The sequence below is a fragment of the Mesoplodon mirus genome (genome assembly GCF_964341445.2).
Source record: "Mesoplodon mirus genome assembly, chromosome: 4".
NCBI classification, from domain to species: Eukaryota; Metazoa; Chordata; class Mammalia; order Artiodactyla; family Ziphiidae; genus Mesoplodon; species Mesoplodon mirus.
The window spans coordinates 47,922,060-47,946,544 of record NC_138979.1 but is presented as its reverse complement, the minus strand read 5'-3'; the positions used below and the strand labels follow the sequence as shown (position 1 = coordinate 47,946,544).

At 38.0% G+C, this 24,485-nt stretch overlaps 1 protein-coding gene across 3 annotated transcripts in view; it reads right to left on the bottom strand.

Moving 5' to 3' along the window:
• Window positions 1–24,485, bottom strand: part of TCF12 (transcription factor 12) — a 388,587-nt gene that overhangs the window by 101,603 nt on the left and 262,499 nt on the right. For all 3 annotated transcript variants that reach the window (XM_082616676.1, XM_082616675.1, XM_082616677.1), the window contains one exon: window positions 24,129–24,193. In XM_082616676.1, coding sequence (XP_082472802.1) covers window positions 24,129–24,193 — 65 coding nt within the window. The remainder of the gene's footprint in view (window positions 1–24,128; window positions 24,194–24,485) is intronic.

Below are 24,485 nucleotides of genomic sequence, written 5' to 3'. Positions count from 1 at the left end.
TCAGGCTTTATTTGGGATCTATTTTAAGGTTTCACCTTTCTGGTTAAGGCCTTGCTCTGTACGTGAGTACTTGTTTGGCACGCCAGTCTGATTTTGAGAATAGACTGGCTCAACTAAAGCTGGCCGAGAAGCTGTCCACCTATTCCTTTGGTAACAGGGACTGCTTCACTGAAACCGCTTCAGGTGAGCCACTGGCCCATTCCTATTTAAGAGGGGCTGTTCTCTGGAAACTTGTTGAAAAATCTTTGGCCCTGTTCCTCTAGGACAAAGCTGTTTCCTTCGAACTGGATGATATAAGCTTGCTGGCTGTTCGAGTTTCAAGCTGTTCGAACTGAGCTGTTTGGGCAGTTTGAAAAATTATTCTTTTACTCTAGAGAAAAACCTCTAAGGAATGGGATCCCAGTTATCTAAGAATTTTGAGGGCACCCCCTCTTACAGGAACTCAGGATGATTTTATGTTTAAGAACCTTCCTCAGGCACATTTTAAACTAAATGGACCAACCTGACCAAAGGCAATTTAGAATATCAATGGCCATTATGGGGAACATTTGAAATTCCCAACTTTAATTTCCTTTAAATTGAATTTGACTACAACTGCTCAAAAATTTTGAGAACTGAGGGGAATACCTATTTTAATCGGTATTTTGAGGCTTCCCAATGTTATCAGGAGTCTGAAATTGCCTCTCCGCAAAATAAGATTTTAAGGTAAGATTTCTCTTGTTGAACTTCCCTTTTTCTCTGAAACTCTCCCTACTCCCTTTTCTTCTGAACTTGTCAGAACCTGTCCCTTTAAAATTAAGCCTTCTGAGGATCCAGAGGCTAAACCCTTAATTTCTTATATTCCCTGGACCAAAGCTGAACTGGGAGCCATAGTCAAATATTTTCCCAAAGTAACTAAAGATCCTTACAGATTTGCTGAAGGATTTAATATAGTCATTCAAACTTATCAACCTGGTTTCTCTAATTATATCAACTAGTTTATATACTTGTCAGTGAAGGCCAGACCCAGTACTGAAAACTGCTAATTGGGAAAATCCTGGAAGGTCTCTAGAACTACAACTGGGAGATCAGCCCACTAACTTATATATATGATCAGGCTCAGGCAATCACTAGGTGACTTCATCAAGCAATTCCTGGGGCCTTTCCGAGTCCTGTTGATTGGAACAAATTCAGACTTGCACACAAAAATCTGATAAACCTGTTCATGACTATTACAATCGACTTCAAATTGTTTTTAAAGAAAATTCTGGTTTTCCTTCATATGTTGATTCCACCTGAGGAGCTTTTAACTCTACGTTTATTAATGGGCTGAACCGGGACCTTTCCCTTCTAGTAAAAAGGACCAGGATGGAATGGGAAACTATGTCCACTCCAGATTTAGGTAATCTGGTAAACTAGCTCTCTCACACTCTGGAGCAGTCACCTAAAAGGAAGATGAACAAAATTCTTAATCCTCAACTCCAGCAAATGAAAGTTCCTAAACAAACTAAAAACCCTCCTAGTTTTTGTTATTATTACAAAAAGCCAGGACTTTGAAAAAGAGATTGTTATAAATTTAAGTGCTTTAGGCACCTTTAGCTCTCTAACTAGCCTTTCCAACATCCTGCCAATTCTCAATGGTAGGGGCTCTGAGGAACTACAGGCACTCTTCCCAATTCTCCCTCTTAATCACCTTGGAGAAGTGTTTCTCCAGATTTGGGATGAATCTCTTCCAGTCCTAACTGACACTAGAACCACAGTCTTAGTGCTCAACTCCACGGCTATAAAGCAGCCCATGCCTCGGAGTACTGAAACAGTTCAAATACTGATGATCTCTAGTGAAGCTCAAGAGTTTCTGTCTCTGAACCTATTCCTTTCTGTTTAGGCCCAACAGACTGAATTATATGCTCTTACGTGGGCTTGTACTTTAGCGCCAAGAATAAAGTTTGCCAATATTTACACTGATAGTAGATATGCTTCTCAGAGTAGCTCATGATTTTCAAGTGTTGTGGAAGCAACATGGCTTTCTTACTTTCAGCAGAAATAAAATTAAAATTTTTTTTAATTTAAATAAAATTTAAAATTATTAGATGTAATATTTTTAACTGCCACTTTAGCTATTATTAAGATGATGGGGCATTCTAAACTTGACTTGCAGGAGGCTGAGGGAAATCACCTTGCCGGTATTTCCAAAAGAAATGCTGCCCTCAAAGGCACCAGCAGCAGCCAAATCTCTGTCATGGTCCAAAGGGATACTCCCCCAAAAGATAACTCAGAAAAACTGGCTAGAGGAACCCAAAAATTGGCCTCAGAAAAGGAAAAACAAGATTAGAAATTCAATAATTGTTGGTTTAATAAAAAGAGAAAGCTCTGGTTTGGACCAAATAACAACCCAGTCCAAGCGAAGAGTCTACAATTCCCACTCCTTACCACTGTATATGCTTTAAACTACTGGTCTACTGACAAAATTGTAACATTCATGAATCAATATTGCTGGGGAAATTAAAACATGTATAAAACCATATAGATGAATATCAATAGTAATTTCTGGTCTCCAACCTCAGATGGATCATCAACACCTCCTGAAAAGCCTTTTACTTGTCACTAAAGAGCTCATGGAATTAGAAGAAAACTTCAATAAGGTCTGTTATTTCAATGAAACAACAGATGCTCTAATCCCTCTAGTATAAAAATTCCAGTAAAGTGAATGTCTAGCTTCTACTCAAACATAACCACCAAGAGGGAAGTCACTATTTACCAAGGTTGAATATTCCATCCTCTCTACTAGGAGAATATTCCTTCTTATACTACATTAAAATCAGAATTGCTTAACTCCTACATATTGTCCAAAGTTTTAAACTCAAAAGTTATAGAACAACCCAAATTATGCTTCAAATATTTGAAGATGCTTCTCAAGTTACTGGTGTCCTGTCCTCCCTTCTTAAAACTAAATAGCCCTCTGTCTGTCAATCATTCTCTATATGCTAGAGTTGCAAGTTACTTTACTATTTGCAAATAGTAAAATGTATTTCTAACAGGCGATTATGCCTGTTTAGAAATACATTTGCTCAGAATGGTATACAACACCAGTTTCCTGGCTCTAAATGTTGAGTTCTAATAATTTAGCCTAAAGCTAAGGTCTCTATCATTAGGTTTGTTGTTATGTAAAGAAATATCCCAACTGCTGCTTAAAACAACTAGCTTTAATTAATCATCCTGGGGAAACATCAGGTTAGTGTAGGATTGGCTGCATATGAAAACTCTGATTCTCTTAATTGTCAGAAACACATACCTGCATTGGAAAAAAATCATGCTTTGATGGAATATTATGCATTATCTGGAGTAGGGTTAGTTCAGTTAAGGGCCAGATAGAAAACATTTAAGCTTTGTGGGCCATACTGTCTCTTTGTAACTACTCAACTCCGTTTTTGTAGCAAGAAAGAAGCCATAGCCAATACATAAATGAATGAACATGGCTATGTTTTAATAAAATCATTCAAGGGGTTGAGATATTTGGCTGGTAGCCATAGTTTGCTGACCCCTGGTCTAGAGCATACCTTTCTAGGTTACCTGATTCTCATTCTATGGGAGCTATTTTACAACTCTCTAAATTGCAGATAACTAGTAGCAATGAAAAATAATTCTTATATGTACATCTGAAAAAAAATTCTGTCCAGTAAAGGGATGAAAGACCTTTCCCCACCCTCAATACCTCTACCACCCTGCTCCAAAGGAAAAAAAAAATGTTTTGCCTCTCTGTTTGAAAATTAATTTCCATAATTTTGATCTATGAATGTGTCTGTTTTTGGATTCTCCTTTGAACTGGTTCTAACACCTTACAGATTTCTTCACTGATGAGATACAATCTATATACATGTTCATTTTTATAGCTATAGGTCACGATTTCATTTATTTATTTATTTATTTTCAGTACACGGGCCTCTCACTGTTGTGGCCTCTCCCATTGTGGAGCACAGGCTCCGGATGCGCAGGCTCAGCGGCCATGGCTCACGGGCCCAGCCGCTCCGTGGCACGTGGGATCTTCCCAGACCAGGGCACGAACCCGCGTCCCCTGCATCGGCAGGCAGACTCTCAACCACTGCGCCACCAGGGAAGCCCCACGATTTTATTTTTTAAAAATTATCTCAACACCTGCAATGTGCTGCTGTTATATAACTAAGATCTGTCTAAACTACCTATCCCACTGTTCTTGATATGTAGCCTACAGCAATACCATTTCAAATAGTTTCCTTGTCACCAGTTTATAAATTCTCTTGCAAATCGTAAACTAAAGCTTAACTTTTCTAAGAAACACCTGTATTTTTTATCATGCCTCGTGTCCAATCCCAAACCCTTACAGGATAAAATATAAACTCTTTGTTTAGGTATCCAAGCATCATCCTTACAGTTCACACAACTCACACTGCTTCCCTAAATAAATATTCCATTCAAGCCAAGTTAAAATGCTACTATTCCTAAAATACACGTTCACTTCTTTTTTCATTCCAAATACATTCATTCAAAAGGTGTTCATTGTGGTGACCGGGATGCGGGGTGGGGTGGGAGGGAGGTCCAAGAGGGAGGAGATATATGTATACATACAGTTGATTCACTTTGTTGTACAGCAGAAACTAACACAACATTGTAAAGCAACTATACTCCAATAAAAAAAAAAAGGTATTCATTGATAGCTTCTATTTGTCAGGCACAGAGCGAGGCGCTGTAAATACAACAAACAAGCAGCCACTGACGGTGCCTTCACAAAGCTGATACTTTTGGTGGCAGAAAATTAAGGAAGAAGCAGTAAGATGTGCTGAATATTACTGCTTCTATTTTATTAGTCATATGTTCTCTTTCCCCAAGATGTTCTCCTGTCTACTCTGTCAAATTTTACCCATCCTCCCAGATCGCAGTGTTCTGTACTTCCTTTGCAAAATCTTCTCTGTATCAAAATCGCATTAATTTCTCTCTCTTCTGAGTTCTAACTTACATTTGTGCTACTTGAGATTTAATGCAGGATCATCTTATCATTTTAGTTAATTTTCTGTGTGTACACAGCTGGTCTTCCCAACTAGACTGTAAGCTTCCTGAAGACTGATACTAATTCTTTTATTCTGTTGCCTGGCCCAGTTCCTTATACATAATAAAATAAGTAAATACTTATTGATAAGATTCTTTATCTTTTAAGCAAGTTTTGTAATGTGTGAAGTTTTTTTTTTTTTTTTTTTTTTTGCAGTACGCGGGCCTCTCATGCCTCTCCCGTTGCGGAGCACAGGCTCCGGACGCGCAGGCTCAGCGGCCCTGGCTCATGGGCCCAGCCGCTCCATGGCACGTGGGATCTTCCCAGACCGGGGCACGAACCCACGTCCCCTGCATCGGCAGGCGGACTCTCAACCACTGCGCCACCAGGGAAGCCCGTGAAGTCTTTTTTTTTTTTGGACATTTTTTTACCCAGTGAGAAAAAAGATGAAGCATATAAATTGTAAGTGAACTTGGTCTGCTTAAAACAGAAGTGGCAACAAATTTCTCTGAATTGGAAATGCTATAACTTCTAAGGGTACAATATTCCATAGGGAATAAGGGATTCTTTTTATTAAAAATAAAATAAAACACACTAAGATTGCAAAATCTGGTTAATAAAATGTTAAAATACAATGAATACATTATGTTGTGGGATACAGATCTGTGTAATATGTCCTATTAAATAAGTGCAAACTCATTATTTGATTAAAAGTAGGTTTGAAATAAAGCATATCATCTGAAATACTTGTTAAGGAATTTATTTTAAATTTATAGAAATTTGTGGCCCTGAACCAAGATGGCGGAGTAGAAGGACGTGCTCTCACTCCCTCTTGTGAGAACATCAGAATCACAACTAGCTGCTGGACAATCATCGACAGGAAGACACTGGAACTAACAAAAAAAGATACCCCACATCCAAAGACAAAGGAGAAGCCACAATGAAACAGTAGGAGGGGCGCAATCACAGTAAAATCAAATCCCGTAACTGCTGGGTGGGTGACTCACAGACTGGAGAACACTTATACCACAGAAGTCCACCCACTGGAGTGAAGGTTCTGAGCCCCACGTCAGGGTTCCCGACGTGGGGCTCCGGCAAGGGGAGGAGGAATTCCTAGAGAAATAGACTTTGAAGGCTAGTGGGATTTGACTGCAGGACTTCGACAGGACTGGGGGAAACAGAGACTCCACTCTTGGAGGGCACACACAAAGTAGTGTGCGCATCGGGACCCAGGGAAAGGAGCAGTGACCCCAGGGAAGACTGAACCAGACCTACCTGCTAGTGTTGGAGGGTCTCCTGCAGAGGCGAGGGGTGGCTGTGGCTCACCGCGCGGACAAGGACATTGGCAGCAGAAGTTCTGGGAAGTACTCCTTGGAGTGAGCCCTCCCAGAGTCTGCCATTAGCCCCACCAAAGAGCCCAGGTAGGCTCCAGTGTTGGGTTGCCTCAGGCCAAACAACCAACAGGGAGGGAACCCAGCCTCACCCATCAGCAGACAAGCAGATTAAAGTTTTACTGAACTCTACCCAACAGAGGAACAGCCAGCTGTACCCATCACCAGTCCCTCCCATCAGGAACCTTGCACAAGCCTCTTAGATAGCCTCATCCACCAGAGGGCAGACAGCAGAAGCAAGAAGAACTACAATCCTGCAGCCTGTGGAACAAAAACCATATTCACAGAAAGACAGACAAAATGAAAAGGCAGAGGGCTATGTACCAGACGAAGGAACAAGATAAAACCCCAGAAAAACAACAAAATGAAGTGGAGATAGGCAACCTTCCAGAAAAAGAATTCAGAGTAATGATAGTGAAGATGATTCAGGACCTTGGAAGAAGAATGGAGGCAAAGATCGAAAAGATGCAAGAAATGTTTAACAAAGACCTAGAAGAATTAAAGAACAAACAGATGAACAATAAAATAACAGAAATGAAAAATACACTAGAAGGAATCAATAGCAGAATAACTGAGGCAGAAGAACGGAGAAGTGACCTGGAAGACAGAATGGTGGAATTCACTGCTGAGGAACAGAATAAAGAAAAAAGAATGAAAAGAAATGAAGACAGCCTAAGAGACCTCTGGGACAACATTAAATGCAACAACATTTGCATTGTAGGGGTCCCAGAAGGAGAAGAGAGAGAGAAAGGACCCAAGAAAATATTTCAAGAGATTATAGTTGAAACCTTCCTTAACATGGGAAAGAAAATAGCTACCCAAGTCCAGGAAGCGCAGAGACTCACATACAGGGTAAACCCAAGGAGAAACACGCCGAGACACACAGTAATCAAACTGGCAAAAATTAAAGACAAAGAAAATTATTGAAAGCAGCAAGGGAAAAATGACAAATAACATACAAGGGAACTCCCATGAGGTTAACAGCTAATTTCTCAGCAGAAACTCTACAGGCCAGAAGGGGGTGGCATGATATACCTAAAGTGATGAAAGAGAAGAACCTACAACCAAGATTACTCTACCCAGCAAGGATCTCATTCAGACTTGATGGAGAAATCAAAAGCTTTACAGACAAGCAAAAGCGAAGAGAATTCAGCACCACCAAACCAGCTCTACAACAAATGCTAAAGGAACTTCTCTAAGTGGGAAACACAAGAGAAGAAAAGGACCTACAAAAACAAACCCAAAACAATTAAGAAAATGGGTCATAGGAACATACATATGGATAATTACCGTAAACGTGAATGGATTAAATGCTCCAACCAAAAGACACAGGCTCGCTGAATGGATACAAAAACAAGACCCATCTATATGCTGTCTACAAGAGACCCACTTTAGACCTAGGGACACATACAGATTGAGAGTGACAGGATGGAAAAAGATATTCCATGCAAATGGAAATCAAAAGATAGCTGGAGTAGCAATACTCATATCAGATAAAATAGCCTTTAAAATAAAGAATGTTACAAGAGACAAGGTAGGACACTACCCAATGATCAAGGCATCAATCCAAGAAGAAGATATAACAATTATAAATATATATGCACCCAACATAGGAGCACCTCAACACATAAGGCAACTGCTAACAGCTATAAAAGGGGAAATCGACAGTAGCACAATAAGTGGGGGACTTTAACACCTCACTTACACCAATGGACAGGTCATCCAAAATGAACATAAATAAGGAAACAGAAGTTTTAAATGACACAATAGACCAGATAGATTTAATTGATATTTATAGGACATTCCACCCAAAACCAGCATATTACACTTTCTTCTCAAGTGCGCACTGAACATTCTCCAGGGTGGATCACATACTGGGTCACAAATCAAGCCTCAGTAAATTTAACAAAATTGAAATCATATCAAGTATCTTTTCTGACCACAACGCTATGGGATTAGAAATGAATTACAGGGAAAAAAACATAAAAAACACAAACACATGGAGGCTAAACAATACATTACTAAATAACCAAGAGATCATTGAAGAAACCAAAGAGGAAATCAAAAAATACCTAGAGACAAATGACAATGTAAACACAACGATCCAAAACCTATGGGATGCAGCAAAAGCAGTTCTAAGAGGGAAGTTTATAGCTATGCAAGCCTACCTCAAGGAACAAGAAAATTCTCAAATAAACCATCTAACCTTACACCTAAAGGAACTAGAGAAAGAAGAACAAACAAAACCCAAAGTTAGAAGAAGGAAAGAAATCATAAAGATCAGAGCAGAAATAAATGAAATAGAAACAAAGAAGACAATAGCAAAGATCAATAAAATTGGAAGCTGGTTCTTTGAGAAGATAAACAAAATTGATAAATCATCAGCCAGACTCCTTGAGAAAAAGAGGGAGAGGACTCAAATCAATAAAATTAGAAATGAAAAAGAAGTTACAACAGACACTGCAGAAATACAAAGCATCCTAAGAGACTACTACAAGCAACTCTATGCCAATAAAATGGACAACCTGGAAGAAATGGACAAATTCTTAGAAAGGTATAACTTTCCAAGACTGAACCAGGAAGAAATAGAAAATATGAACAGACCAATCACAAGTAATGAAGTTGAACCTCTGATTAAAAATCTTCTAACAAACAAAAGTCCAGGACCAGATGGCTTCACAGGTGAATTCTATCAGTTTTAGAGAAGAGCTAACACCCATCCTTCTCAAACTCTTCCAAAAAATTGTGGAGGAAGGAACACTGCCAAACTCATTCTATGAGGCCACCATCACCCTAATACCAAAACCAGACAAAGATACTACAAAAAAAGAAAATTAGAGACCAATATCACTGATGAATATAGATGCAAAAATCCTCAACAAAATACTAGCAAACAGAATCCAACAACACATTAAAAGGATCATACACCATGAATAAGTGGGATTTATCCCAGGGATGCAAGGATTCTTCAATATACACAAATCAATCAATGTGATACACCATATTAACAAATTGAAGAATAAAAACCATATGATCATCTCAACAGATGCAGAGAAAGCTTTTGACAAAATTCAACACCCATATATGATAAAAACTCTCCAGAAAGTGGGCATAGAGTGAACCTACCTCAATATAATAAAGGCCATATATGACAAACCCACAGCAAACATCATTCTCAATGGTGAAAAACTGAAAGCATTTCCTCTAAGATCAGGAACAAGACAAGGATGTCCACTCTCACCACTACTATTCAACATAGTTTTGGAAGTCCTAGCCATGGCAATCAGAGAAGAAAAAGAAATAAAAGGAACACAAATTGGAAAAGAAGTAAAACTGTCACTGTTTGCAGAAGACATGAAGCTATACATAGAGAATCCTAAAGATGCCACCAGAAAACTACTAGAGATAATCAATGAATTTGGTAAATTTGCAGGATACAAAATTAATGCACAGAAATCTCTTGCATTCCTATACACTAATGATGAAAAATCTGAAAGAGAAATTAAGGAAACACTCCCATTTACCATTGCAACGAAAAGAACAAAATACCTAGGAATAAACCTCCCTAAGGAGACAAAAGACCTGTATGCAGAAAACTATAACACACTGATGAAAGAAATTAAAGATGATACCAACAGATGGAGAGATATACCATGTTCTTGGATTGCAAGAATCAATATTGTGAAAATGACTATACTACCCAAAGCAATCTACAGATTCAATGCAATCCCTATCAAATTACCAATGGCATTTTTTATGGAACTAGAACAAAAAATCTTAAAATTTGTATGGAGACACAAAAGACCCCAAATAGCCAAAGGAGTCTTGAGGGAAAAAAACGGAGCTGGAGGAATCAGACTTCCTGACTTCAGACTATACTACAAAGCTACAGTAAGCAAGACAATATGGTGCTGGCACAAACACAGAAACATAGGTCAACGGAACAAGATAGAAAGCCCAGAGATAAACACATGCACCTAGGCTCAACTAATCCATGACAAAGGAGGCAAGGATATACAATGGAGAAAAGACAGTCTCTTCAGTAAGTGGTGCTGGGAAAACTGGACAGCTACATGTAAAAGAATGAAATTAGAACACTCCCTAACACCATACACAAAAATAAACTCAAAATGGATTAGTGGCCTAAATGTAAGACCGGACACTATAAAACTCTTAGAGGAAAACATAGGAAGAACACTCTTTGACATAAATCACAGCAAGATCTTTTTTGATCCACCTCCTAGAGTAATAGAAATAAAACCAAAAATAAACAAATGGGACCTAATGAAATTTCAAAGCTTTTGCACAGCAAAGGAAACCATAAACAAGACGAAAAGACAACCCTCAGAATGGGAGAAAATATTTGCAAACGAATCAATGGACAAAGGATTAATCTCCAAAATATATAAACAGCTCATGCAGCTCAATATTAAAAAAACAAACAACCCTATCCAAAATGGGCAGAAGACCTAAATAGACATTTCTCCAAAGAAGACATACAGATGGCCAAGAGGCACATGAAAAGCTGCTTAACATCACTAATATTAGAGAAATGCAACCCCAAACTATAATGAGGTATCACCTCACACCAGTTAGAATGGGCATCATCAGAAAATCTACAAACAACAAATGCTGGAGAGGGTGTGGAGCAAAGGGAACCCTCTTGCACTGTTGGTGGGAATGTAAATTGATATAGCCACTATGGAGAACAGTATGGAGGTTCCTTAAAAGACTAAAAATAGAATTACCATATAATCCAGCAATCCCACTACTGGGCATATACCCAGAGAAAACCATAATTCAAAAAGACACATGCACCCCAATGTTCACTGCAGCACTATTTACAATAGCCAGGTCATGAAAGCAACCTAAATGCCCACTGACAGATGAATGGATGAAGAAGAAGTGGTACATATATACAATGGAATATTACTCAGCCATAAAAAGGAATGAAATTGGGTCATTTGATGAGACATAGATGGATTTAGAGACTGTCACACAGAGTGAAGGAAGTCAGAAAGAGAAAAGCAAATATCATATATTAACACATATATGTGAAACCTAGAAGAATGGTACAGATGAACTGGTTTTCAGGGCAGAAACTGAGACACAGATGTAGAGAACAAACATATGGACACCAAGGGGGGAAAGCGGTGGGTGGTGGTGGTGGTGGTGTGATGAATTGGGCGATTGGGATTGACATGTATACACTGATGTGTATAAAACTGATGACTAATAAGAACCTGCTGTATAAAAAAATAAAATAAAATTTAAAAATTAAAAAATAAAATAAATTAAAAAAAATAAATTTATAGAAATCTGTAAAAGAACTACATCAAACCAAACTATATCTAGAGATTAAACAATTGGGAATATTGAAATAATTTAAAATGCATTAAAAATTCCATCTTAACAACTTAAAAACTTAATTTTAAGAGTAAATGAATGATGGGAGTTCAGGATACAACTCCCCAAAATATGGTATCTTGGCATACTGAATACTTTAAGCTGAGGAGTTTGGGAAACTGACAGAACCAGGAAGGTCACTCTGACGCCCTCCACCCCACCCCAGCCCTTCTTCCTTGAAACAGGCTATCCTCATGTGAGATGTGCCTTCCCTATGCACAGAAAAAAGGAGCATCCTTAGGTCCAAAGAAAAAGGGATGTCAAGAAGAATCCTAACAAACAGGCCTTACTAAGTTTCCCCCAGTTTATAATTACCTCATACTTCTTAATCTATATCATATTCATCCATAATGCCTACTCTTCATCAAACTTAGCATGAAAGTATATAGGTCTGTTTCTTTTGGTCTTCATTTCCTGATGAAGGCTTCTGTGTCATGCAAAACTTGTATTAAATGAACATGTAAGCTTTTCTCTGTTAATCTGTCTTCATCAGTTTGCTTTTCAGATCCAACCAGGAACCCTAAGAGGGTTGAAGAAAACTTTCCTCCTCTACAGAATTAAGACTTTTTTATATACTTATGGATATCTCAGGCTAGATAATTATTCCACTGGTCTCATCCTTTAGGATTTTCTCTAAGTATGCTGTCAGAAATTACCCCATCAAGTAACTGTTCAACCTCTAAAATTGTTAGTTGTCACTGGCTAAGGAAACCTGTCCTCCTTAAGGGAAAAGTATTATTGGGTGGGTCGGGGGTGGGGAGGAAGAAAGAAGGAAAAAGAAAGAGAAGTAGCTACACCATGGATATCTTTTATGTAACAGCTTGTAGTCATGTTACCAATTAGAAATGATCCTATTCTTGAAATTATCATAGAATTACAAGTCTAGAAGGGACTGGAAACTTGTTCATCAACTGCACTTAACCTTGTCACAAAAAGAAAAACTGGAGAAGCCTTGGGTAGCCTTACAGATTTGTAGGAGTCCTTTTTATATCCTGGATACTAGTACTCTGTAAGATGTATGTTTTACAAATATTGATTCCCAGATTGTGGCTTGTCTACTCTTTTATTTTAACCTATGCTTCTTTTGTGTGTGTGTGTGGTACGTGGGCCTCTCACTGTTGTGGCCTCTCCCATTGCAGAGCACAGGCTCCAGACGTGTAGGCTCAGCGGCCATGGCTCACGGGCCCAGCCGCTCCACGGCATGTGGGATCTTCCTGGACCGGGGCACGAACCCACGTCCCCCGCATCGGCAGGCGGACTCTTAACCACTGCGCCACCAGGGAAACCCAACCTATGCTTTTTAATAAGCAGAAGTCTAATTTTTTTTTGTGTGGTACATGGGCCTCTCACCGCTGTGGCCCCTTCCGCTGAGGAGCACAGGTTCCAGACGCACAGGCCCAGTGGCCATGGCCCATGGGCCCAGCCACTCCGCGGCACGTGGGATCCTCCCGGACCGGGGCACAAACCCGCATCCCCTGCATCAGCAGGCGGACTCCCAACCACTGTGCCACCAGGGAAGCCCCCTGAAGTCTAATTTTGATTAAGTCTAATTTATCACTTTTCTTTTGCAGTTGTTTTCTTTCTGTATTCTGTGTAAGAAAGCTTTGCTTACCCCCTAATTGAAAGGAGATTCTCCTATGTTTTCTTCTTAAAGCTTTGTAGTTTTAGCTTTTACATCTAGGATCCATCTTAAATAACTTCTGCTTTCAGTGTAAGAGAAGGACTAACATTCATAATTTTCCATATGAATATCCATTTGTTACTGCACTTTTTATTAAGAATCTTTCCTTTTCCCATTGGAATACTTTGAGAAACACTGTTGAAAATCAAATGAACTGCATAAATGTGGGTGTACTTCTGGGCTCTATTCCATACCAGTGTCATATTTCTCAATCACACCAGTACCATGCTGTTTAATTACAACAGCTTTATACTATGCTTATGTTAGAGTTAGGTAGCATAAATTCTCCAACTTTGCTCTTCACTTCTCAAGACTGCTTTGGTATTCCAGGTCATTTGTTTTTCTAAAGAAATTTTAAAATTAGCTTGTAAATTCCTATACAAACACAAAGAATCTTGGTAGGGTTATAATTGGGATTGCATTTAAGCTACGGATCAATTTGGGAAGAACTGATATTTTAAGAATATTGTCTTATTGTTCATGAACATGGTACATCTTTGCATTTGCTGAGGTCTTTTAAAATTTCTCCAAGCAAACTGTTTGCTTAGCAGTTTTCAGTGGTCTTGCATGTCTTCTAACATTTACTCGTAAGTATTTAAATCAAGTTTCTTAGATGCTACTATAAATGACATTTCTTTTCATTTAATTTTTTTAAAAACTAAGCTTTTTTTTTTTGTTTTGTTTTGTTTTGTTTTGTTTTTGCGGTATGCTGGCCTCCCACTGCCGTGGCCTCTCCCATTGCGGAGCACAGGCTCCGGATGCGCAGGCCCAGCGGCCATGGCTCACGGGCCCAGCCGCTCCGCGGCACGTGGGATTCTCCTGGACCGGGACATGAACCTGCGTCCCCTGCATCGGCAGGCAGACCCCCAACCACTGCGCCACCAGGGAAGCCCCTAAGCTGTTCTTTACATACAATAAAATGTTCAGATCTTAAGTGTATCACTTAATCAGTTTTGATGAATGCATATTAAGACACAAGACATTTCTGTCATCTCAGAAATGAGTTACCTTCACAGTAGAACACTTCTCCCAGTGGCAACCACTGATTTGATTTTTATCACCACAGGAGATTTTTATCAACACAGGAGAGTTCTGCCTATTATAGCTGTTCATATAAATGGAGTCATACCGTAGTTTTGAGATTTGGCCTCTTCCACTCAGCACAACATTACTGAGATCATTAGATCATTCCATTTTATTGTTGAATAGCATTCAATGTATGAACATAACACAGGTCATTTATCCACTCTCCTGCTGATGAGTATCTGGGATGGTTCCAGTTTTAGGCTATAATGAATAAAGATGCTATGAACATTTTCGATGAAAGCTTTTAGTGAACAATGTTTTCATTTTTCTTGGATAAACACCTACAAGTAAGCCTGTGGAGTCATGGAGTAGATGCATATTTAACTTTATAAGAAATTGCCAAACAGTTTTCCAAAGTCACTGTACCATTTTACACTCCAACTGGCAATTTTAACTTTAGCTTTCAAAAAATTTTAGCTATTTTGAACAACAAGGTCCTAATGTATAGCCCAGGGAACTATATTCCATATCGTGTGATAAACCATAATGGCAAAGAATACAAAAAAAGAATGTCTCGGGCTTCCCTGGTGGTGCAGTGGTTGAGAGTCCGCCTTCCGATGCAGGGGACACGGGTTCGTGCCCTGGTTGGGGAAGATCCCACATGCCACGGAGCGACTAGGCCTGTGAGCCATGGCCGCTGAGCCTGCGTGTCCGGAGCCTGTGCTCCACAACGGGAGAGGCCACAACAGTGAGAGGCCCGCGTACCGCAAAAAAAAAAAAAAAAAAGGAATGTCTCTATGTGTATAACTGAGTCACTGTGCTGTACAGAGATTACCACAACATGGTAAATCAACTCTACTTGAATTAAAAAAAAAATAAAACAAATTTTTAGCTATTCTGGTAGGTGTGTACTGTTAGGTCATTGTGGTTTTAATTTTCATGTACCTGATAGCTAACAATGTGGAGCATTTTTTAACGTGCTGACTGCCCGTTTGTATATTGTCTTTTGTGAAGTGTCTGTTGTAAAAAAATTGGATTGCTTCTTTCTTATTACTGAGTTGTCAGGGATCATTATATAGTCTACACCTAAGTCCTCTGTCAAATATATGTGTTGCTAATATCTTCTCCCATTCTGTGGCTTCTCTTTTCCTTTTCTTGATGGTGTTCTGGGATGAATGCAAGCTTTAAATTTTTATTAAGTTCAATTCATCAATTTTTCTTCCATGTTCTATGCTTTCTATATCTTCCGTAAAAAATTTTTGTTTATCTTGAAGTAGTAAAGATATTAATCTATTTTTTCCCTAGCAGTTTTATTATTTTAGCTCATATTTAAGTCCATGATCTATCTCAAACTTACGTTTGTCTATGATATAAGTTAAGAGTTGAAGTTCTTTTTTTTTAAAATATTGTTTTATAGTTGTTCCAGCACCATATATTAAAAAGAGATGTTTCTTTTCTTACTGAATTGCTGGAGTGCTCTTATCAAACACCATTTCCCATATAGGGATGGATCCCTTTCTGGACTCTTTCCTGTTCCATGATCTATTTGTCAGTCTTTATATGAAAACTACTCTGTCTTGATTAGTATTGCTTTACAGAAAGTCTTTAAGTCAGGTAAAGTCCTTCTTCCTTTCTTTTTGAAGATTCTTCTGGTTCTTCTTAATTCTCTGCCTTTTCAGATCAACTTTTAAATAATCTTGTCAATGTTTTATAAAGAGCCTCCTGGAATTCTGACTGAGATTGCATTAAATCTACAGCCCAGTGGAACTAACATCTAAATGATATTGAGTCTTCCAATTCATGAACATAGTACATGTCTCTATTTATTTAGATCTTTGATTTCTATCAGCAATATTTTATAGTTTTCATTGTTGCAGTCATCATCTTTTGTTAAATTTATCCCTCTGTATTTTATAATTTTTGATGTGACTATAAACAATATGGTTTTTAAAAAATGTAAGTATAGTTGATTTACAATATTGTGCCAATCTCTGATGCACAGCAAAGTGACTCAGTTATACATATATACATTCTTTTTTTTAATTCTTTTCCATTATGGTTTATCACAGGATACTGAATACAGTTCCCTGTGCTATATATTAGGACCTTGTTGTTTATCCATTCTAAATGTAGTAGTTCGCATCTACCAACCCCAAAACCCCAATCCATCCCTCTCCCTTCCCTTGGCAACCACAAGTCTGTTCTCTATGTCTGTGAGTCTGTTTCTGTTTTGTAGATAGGTTCATTTGTTACATATTTTAGATTCTACATATACGTGGTATCATATGGTATTTGTCTTTCTCTTTCTGACTTACTTCACTTAGTGTGATAATCTCTAGTTGCATCCGTGCTGCTGCAATGGCATTATTTTGTTTTTTTTTATGGCTGAGTAGTATTCTATTGTATATATGTACCACATCTTCTTTATCCACTCATCTGTTGATGGACATTTAGGTTGTTTCCATGTTTTGGCTATTGTGAATAGTGCTGCTATGAACACTGAGGGTGCATGTATCTTTTTGAATTATAGTTTGGTCCAGGTATATGCTCAGGAGTAGGGCTGCTGAATCATATGGTAATTCTATTTTTAGTTTTCTGAGGAACTTCCATACTGTTTTCCATAGTGGCTGTACCAACTTACATTCCCACCAACAGTATAGGAGGGTTCCCTTTTCTCCACACCCTCTCCAGCATTTGTTATTCGCAGACTTTAAAAATATTTATTTATTCATTTAGGCTCCACCGGGTCTTAGTTGCAGCACACAGGATCTTTGTTGCAGCATGCAGTTGAAGCATGTGGACTCTTAGCTGCGGCATGAGAACTCTTAGTTGCGGCATGAGAACTCTTAGTTGTAGCATGCATGTGGGATGTAGTTGCTCACCTGGGGATCGAACCCAGGCCCCCTGCATTGGGAGTGCAGAGTCTTACCCACTGGACCACCAGGGAAGCCCCTGTGGATTTTTTAATGATGGCCATTCTGACCAGTGTGAGGTGGTACCTCATTGTAGTTTTGATTTGCATTTCTCTAATAATTAGTGATACTGAGCATCTTTTCATGTGCCTACTGGCCATCTCTATGTCTTCTTTGGAGAAATGTCTGTTAAGGTCTTCTGCCCATTTTTCGATTGGGTTGTTTTTTTTTGCTGAATTGTATGAGCTGTTTGTATATTTTGGAGATTAAGCCCTTGTCTGTCTCATCATTTGCAAATATTTTCTCCCATTCTGTAGGTTGTCTTTTCTTTTTTTATGGTTTCTTCTGCTGTGCAAAAGCTTGTAAGCTTGATTAGGTCCCATTTTAAACAATACTGTTTTGATAATTTCAATTTCTAATTGTTCACTGCTCGTATATAGAAATATAATTGACTTTTTGAGATTGTCTATGTAACATGTGACATACCTAAAAGTACTTATTAGTTCTAGAAGTGTTCTTGATGATTCCTTAGGACTTCTCATGTACACAGACATATCATCTGCCAATTCAGCTGAATTTATTCCTTTCCTATTTTATGCCTTTTTTCCTCTTGCCTTATTACACTGGCTAGGACAAAAAATTCAGGTTATCAGAGTGGAAATTCTTACCTTGTTCCTAATATTAGAGGGAAAACATTTAGTCTTTCACCTTGAAGCATGCAATTACACTTAAAAGCTATAGATCTTTCATGCAAGTCTTTTTATCAAACTGAGGAAGCTGCTTTCTATGCTGAGTTTGTTGAGAGGTTTTTTTTTTTTTTTTTGCGGTACGCGGGCCTCTCACTGTTGTGGCCTCTCCCGTTGCGCAGGCTCAGCGGCCATGGCTCACGGGCCCAGCCGCTCCGCGGCATGTGGGATCTTCCCAGACCGGGGCACGAACCCGTGTCCCCTGCATCGGCAGGCGGACTCTCAACCACTGCGCCACCAGGGAAGCCCCTGTTGAGAGGTTTTATCATGGATATTTGATTTTGTTGAATACTTTTTCTACATCTTTGGAAATGTTTTTCTTCTTAAGTCTGTTAATGTGTTGAACTACACTGGCTGATTTTCAACAATTAAGCCAAACTTTCACTTCTGGTACATACCACATGTGCATTTTGAGGATCAGGGTGTTGCTCACCTTGTAAAATGAGCTGCAAAGTGTTCCCTCCTCCTCCATTTTCTAAAATAGTTTGTGTAAGATTGGTATTATTTTTCCGCATAAGCATTTAAAAGAATTCACCAATGAAACCATATGACAGTCAAGCTTTCTTTGTGAAAAAGCTTTTGAAATGAGGGCTTCCCTGGTGGCGCAGTGGTTGAGAGTCCGCCTGCCGATGCAGGGGACACGGGTTCGTGCCCCAGTCCGGGAGGATCCCACATGCCGCAGAGCAGCTGGGCCCGTGAGCCATGGCCACTGAGTCTGCGCGTCCGGAGCCTGTGCTCCGCAACGGAAGAGGCCACAGCAGTGAGAGGCCCATGTACCGCAAAAAAAAAAAAAAAAAAAAAAAAGCTTTTGAAATGAATTTACTTGTATTAATAGATATAGAGCTATTCAAACTCTGTTTCATCTTGTCCCCTTTTGGTAAGTAATATTCAAGAAATTTGCTTATTTCACCAAAGTTGTCAAATTTATTAAGTTATTCTCAACACTTCCTTATTATTCTTTTAATGTATATATGATTTACAGTGATAACCTCTCTTCCATTTCAGATATTGGTAATTAGTGTTCTTTCCCCTCCTTCTCTCTCCCACTTTGTTTTAATTAGTCTAGCTAGGACTTTTTCATTTCATGGGTCTTTTCAAATAATCAAATTCTGGCTTTGTTAGCTTTTTCTATTATTTGTGTAATATTACACTGATTCCTGCTCTTATTTGTACTGCTTTCTCCCTTCCACTTATTTTGTGCTTCTTTTTCTAGCTTCATAGGGCAGAACCTTAGGTCATGTACTGTAGATCTTCTTTTTTAATACAAGCATTTAGAGCTACACATTTTCTCCAAGGCACTGCTTTAATTGCACCAACAAATTTTGCTATATCATATTTCATTATAATTTAGTTAGAAATATTTTCTAAATTCCCTTCTGATTTCTTTTCAAAACGATGGGTTATTTAGATATGTCCATGTCTAAATGAAACAGCCCTTTCATTTCCAAATATTTGGTGTTTTTCTAGGTAGCTCACTGACTTCTAATTTAATTCATTTGTGGTCAGAAAAAATACTTTGTATGATTTTAAACCTCTTCAATTTATTGACACTGATTTAAAGATGAGCACATTGTTCAATCCTGTTGAGTGTAACATGTACCCTTGAAAGGGATTTATATCTTCAGTTGTTGGGAACAGAATGTTGTAAGTATCAGTTAGGTCATGGTAGTTTATATGGTTCATTTAGTTCTATGTCTTTACTAAATTTTTGTCTAGTTATTCTGTCAACTGCTAAGAGAGGTATTCAGATCTTCAAATGTGACTGCGAATTTATCTCTCTCTTTAATTATACCGATTTTTGTTTCATTTATTTTGAAGCTCTGTTATTAGGTGTATACACATTTATCATTGTTTTATCTTCCTTATGTATTGACTTTTATCATTATCAAATGTTCGTATATAATGAGATTGACTGTAATGGAAAAAGGATGTTAAAGAAGCAAATGGCATGGGTAAATTTCTAAGTAACAGTTAACTGAGTTTTTAAGGTTAACTGTTATTTTTTTCAAGGGTATAATATCTTAACTCTGATGAAAATTAAGTCCCTTGGGGAAAAAACAAGACCCTGCCTCTTCTAGGCTGAAGACTTTGAGAAAAACTTACACAAATTTGAATAAACACTTGTTGAAGAGGCAGCAATGACAAACTGTCATAATCATAGAAAGATTTTTTACTTCATAGTGACAGTTATTAAAGTATTATACCTATTGGGGTTATTTTTTGGACAGTTAATATTATTCTTATTTTTTTAGAATTTTTACTGGAGTATAGTTGATTTACAGTATGGTATTAGTTTCTGCTGTACAGCAAAGTGAATCAGTTATACATATACATATACTCACTTATTTTTAGATTCTTTTCCCATATAGGGCATTAGAGTACTGAGTAGAGTCCCCTGTGCTATACAGTAGGTCCTTATTAGTTATCTATTTTATATATAGTAATGTGTATATGTCAATCCCAACCTCCCAATTTATCCCTCCCCCCATACCTATTGTTAATAAAGATGCTGGCTTCTATGCTCTGTGTTGAACCAAAAAAAATTCAATTGCAGAATGATCTAGCAATGTTTCCAGTAACACTGCTACACCAGTTTCCTTTTAATGGCTCATCAGTTATGCCATTGTCGTGAAGGTAATATGAGGAGACTCATTTAGCAACATATTATTACATCATCTTAACATGAAGTAAGGCCCATCAGGCATTATTAAATTAGCCTGAATTTTGCAGCATGTCAGCAGCATTTTATGTACATTAATAGCAGGGTTAAATGTTCCTTGGGGGATTCTGTTGAAGAAAAACGATTTCAAAGTGGTGTTTGGATATAATCTTGTAATCACTATTTATATTTTCTTCTACTATCATTGTGTGGTTAAGATTATTATGTTGCTTGTGAATAGGTAAGATAAAATGGCAGCCAATTATTAATTGTTTTGGTATATTCTTTTCTCCTCTGACCCATTATAATAAATACAGTTTGGAATACAGGTTTTTCTTTGAATGCGAGTGATACATCTTTTTAAACTCTTGAATTTCCTGGGTTTACTACTTAGGCCTCAAATCAGCTGGTGTGAACCATCATAACTTCTCCTGGCAACTACAGCATAGCCAGAGCTAAGTAACAGTAATAAATAGCAAAGCCATTGCTCCTTTCACAGTAAGGAATACTTTCACTTATTTTAAGAGCCCTCTGGTCTTCATTGATGTTATTTATCCTTGTTGCAGTATAATCTTCTCTCATCTGTGCTGAATTTTGGGCTTTCTCTTTGGGGCTCATGCACTGCTTCCATGAATTCTTCAAAAACAAATCTTTCCCTGACTTGAATACCTATAAATCTTCTTGTATACAGGAATATTGTTATTTTATATTTCATACATTCCCGTAACCTTGTTCTCTTTTCCTCAGGCCTGCCTGATCTCTCCAACATGTGATAAAAAATTATTAAAAAGCAATCTTACAGTTTCTTCTTTTTTAATACTCCATATGTGCTTATATTTGGAGTATACAGAGGAACTGGGTCTCTCAAAGCATAATTCCCAGTCGATGTGGATTAAAATCACCTGGGGTACTTGTTAAAAATAGAAATTCTCAGGCCCCTCCATGACCGAACAAATTAAAATGAGAGGGAGGTAAGGGATTCTTACCTGCAGTATAATTACATCAAGGCTAAAAACATCAAGCATGAGTTTAGAAGGTTTACCACTTGCTAGATGTATGGCATTGAGCAAATTACTGTTACCTCTGGAGAACACTCATTTTCTAACCTGCAAAATGGGTGCTGTTAAAAGGAGTAAATGTGGGAGTTCCCTGGTGGCCTACTGGTTAGGATTCCAGGCTTTCACTACGGAGGGCCTGGGTTCAATCCCTGGTCGGGGAACTAAGATCCCATGGGCTGTGGGTATGGCCAAAAAAAAAGGATGGGGGGCAGATTAAATGTGTATTCAATGCCTGGCTTAGTTAGTGCTCAGTAAATGATAACAATTATTATTAGAGTGCTATGCATCTAGGTTTGAATAAATGTTTTGATATGAGAATTAAATCTGGTAAAAACACATGTTAATCACTGGTAAAAACTGTTAAGATTCATCTTTCCAAAACTGGAGGATTACATAAATGGAGCTTATCACTGATTCTAACTAAATAGCAACACCTTTGCCAAGGGAGTATAAAAAATGTTAAGTGAAAACTCATTAATTAATATAAGCATTAACAATAATTTAACAGCTTCAGCTGTAATTTCAAAGACCTTACAATAGTTTCTTTTCCTCAAGTTTAGCAGTAGTGTTAACATTAGACCAGTGGCTCTCAATCTTTTTGGTTTCTTAAAAATAATATTAAGGACTTAGAATAGCTTTTTTTGGTGGGTTATATGAATCGAAACATTTTAAAATATGCATTCATTTTGTAAAATACTTTCCCTTTCAAGTACATGCAGTTTAGCCCTCAGAGACTTATAAAGTATGTGGGAAAAAATTGCTAATTCTATTTTTCAAATGAAGAAGTCAATACACAGATGAGATTTAAGGTTAAATGACTTGTCTTAGGACCACAGGTCAGTAACTCGCAGAGATGGGATTTGAACCTAGGTATTCTGATTCTGAAAGGCATAATTATGGGATAGGTATTAAATGAAGTAATATTGTTAGTATGACAGTTAAGTGCCTAAGTCTAAAATTAGGGTGGGTCTCATGAAAGGCATGCCGACAGCAGAAAACTAATTTAATATATTCTGCCTTTCCTTTGTATGCTTTTTGGCTTGACACTGATGGGAATCTGGCAAACTGAGTGTTTAGGATTCTCAGTGTAAAGATGTGGGGAAAGAAGCAGAGAAAATGGCCATTAGTACAAATGTAACATGCTAAGGAATATGCAAGAGCTGAAAGAAAGATTCCAAGTCAAAGAGACTGTAGGAAGCTCAAAAAATTGGATGTAGATTTCCAAGCAGCACTTTGCAAGAGACCACCCTCAACAGGAAACCCCTTGTGTCTTGTCACTTTAGCAAAGCTATATTATAACTACCCTTAAACCAGGCACTCGCCATGGTCTGGTCATCTCTGGCCCAAGCAGTTTTCAGATCTTTTGATGACACAGTACCTTGCCTAACCTGTTGGCTCTTCCCATAGATCAAAGAAGAAGAAATGAAGAATAAGTAATTAACAGATGACAGACCTCTCCCCTAGTTTCCCCTTTAGTAATCTCATGAACAAACTGTGTGAACAAACTTGTGAACAAGATAGCATCTAAAGAAAGATCACAAGAAGTCAACAAGACTACATGCAGTGGGGGATAGCAATGACTCTGATCCCTTATCTCAATGATTAACTGAGATTACTTCCTCTTTTTTCCCCTTTAAAAACTGTCTTGGCTGAGCAGAATCTTCGGAGCTGGTTTTGGGGGGACACAAGTCTGCCTTCTCCTCAGACTGCCAGCTGTCTGATTAAAAGCAATCTTCCTTTCTACCAACACCTGCCCCTCAGGTACTGATTTTCAAGCAGCAAGCAGCCAGAACCTGAGTTTGGTAACAGGTTGAAATGAAAGTACTTCCAACGTTAGTAAGTTTAACATAGGATGGTCAAGCTACACAGAGCAACTTTATGTTCTTCTTGTACTCTATCAGCAACACTGTTCTCTTCATGAGGAAATAAACATCATTTTCAGAAATAAGCATTTTGGAAGAGGGTAGGAAGCTAACTGCTACTTTGCCTCCAGTTAAAATAGAGGTGAGTTATGAAATTCTTTGATGATAGAGAAAGACAATCTGGTGAACTGTGGAAGGGAAACCATTTTAAGCAGAGGAGCAGAAAAAAAGAAAATATGTTTAATTACTAAAAACCCACCACATTTAGTCACAAATTAAATGCACAAATAATGATGAAATAAATTGGATAAATTTCTACCTCCTCTGTTAAAGTCTTTATCTATGTGTTAAAAAATTATCTCATTGCTTTTGTTATTTATTAACTTACTTGACAGCCTGGTAATCCAGTATCTCTGCTGTACAGGGAAAATGAGCCCCTCTCTGACGTTTTTCCTGTAAAACAAAGAAAATAGCTCCATATAAAAATCCTCATTTACTAACACACAGTCAATTCAACTTCTAGACCATTCATGGAAGTACAGAGAACAAATGAGAAACAAGAAGACAAAAATCCAATAAATAAGACTTAAAAAGCTTACTACCATTCCAGTCATGTGAAATAATGAAAAAAATATTCAAAAGCATGGATATCTACAGAACCAATAGTATGATTCATATACCCGCAAGTGAGGATGTTTTCCCATATTTGCTTCAGATTGAACACTCTCCCCTTTCCTTCTCTCTC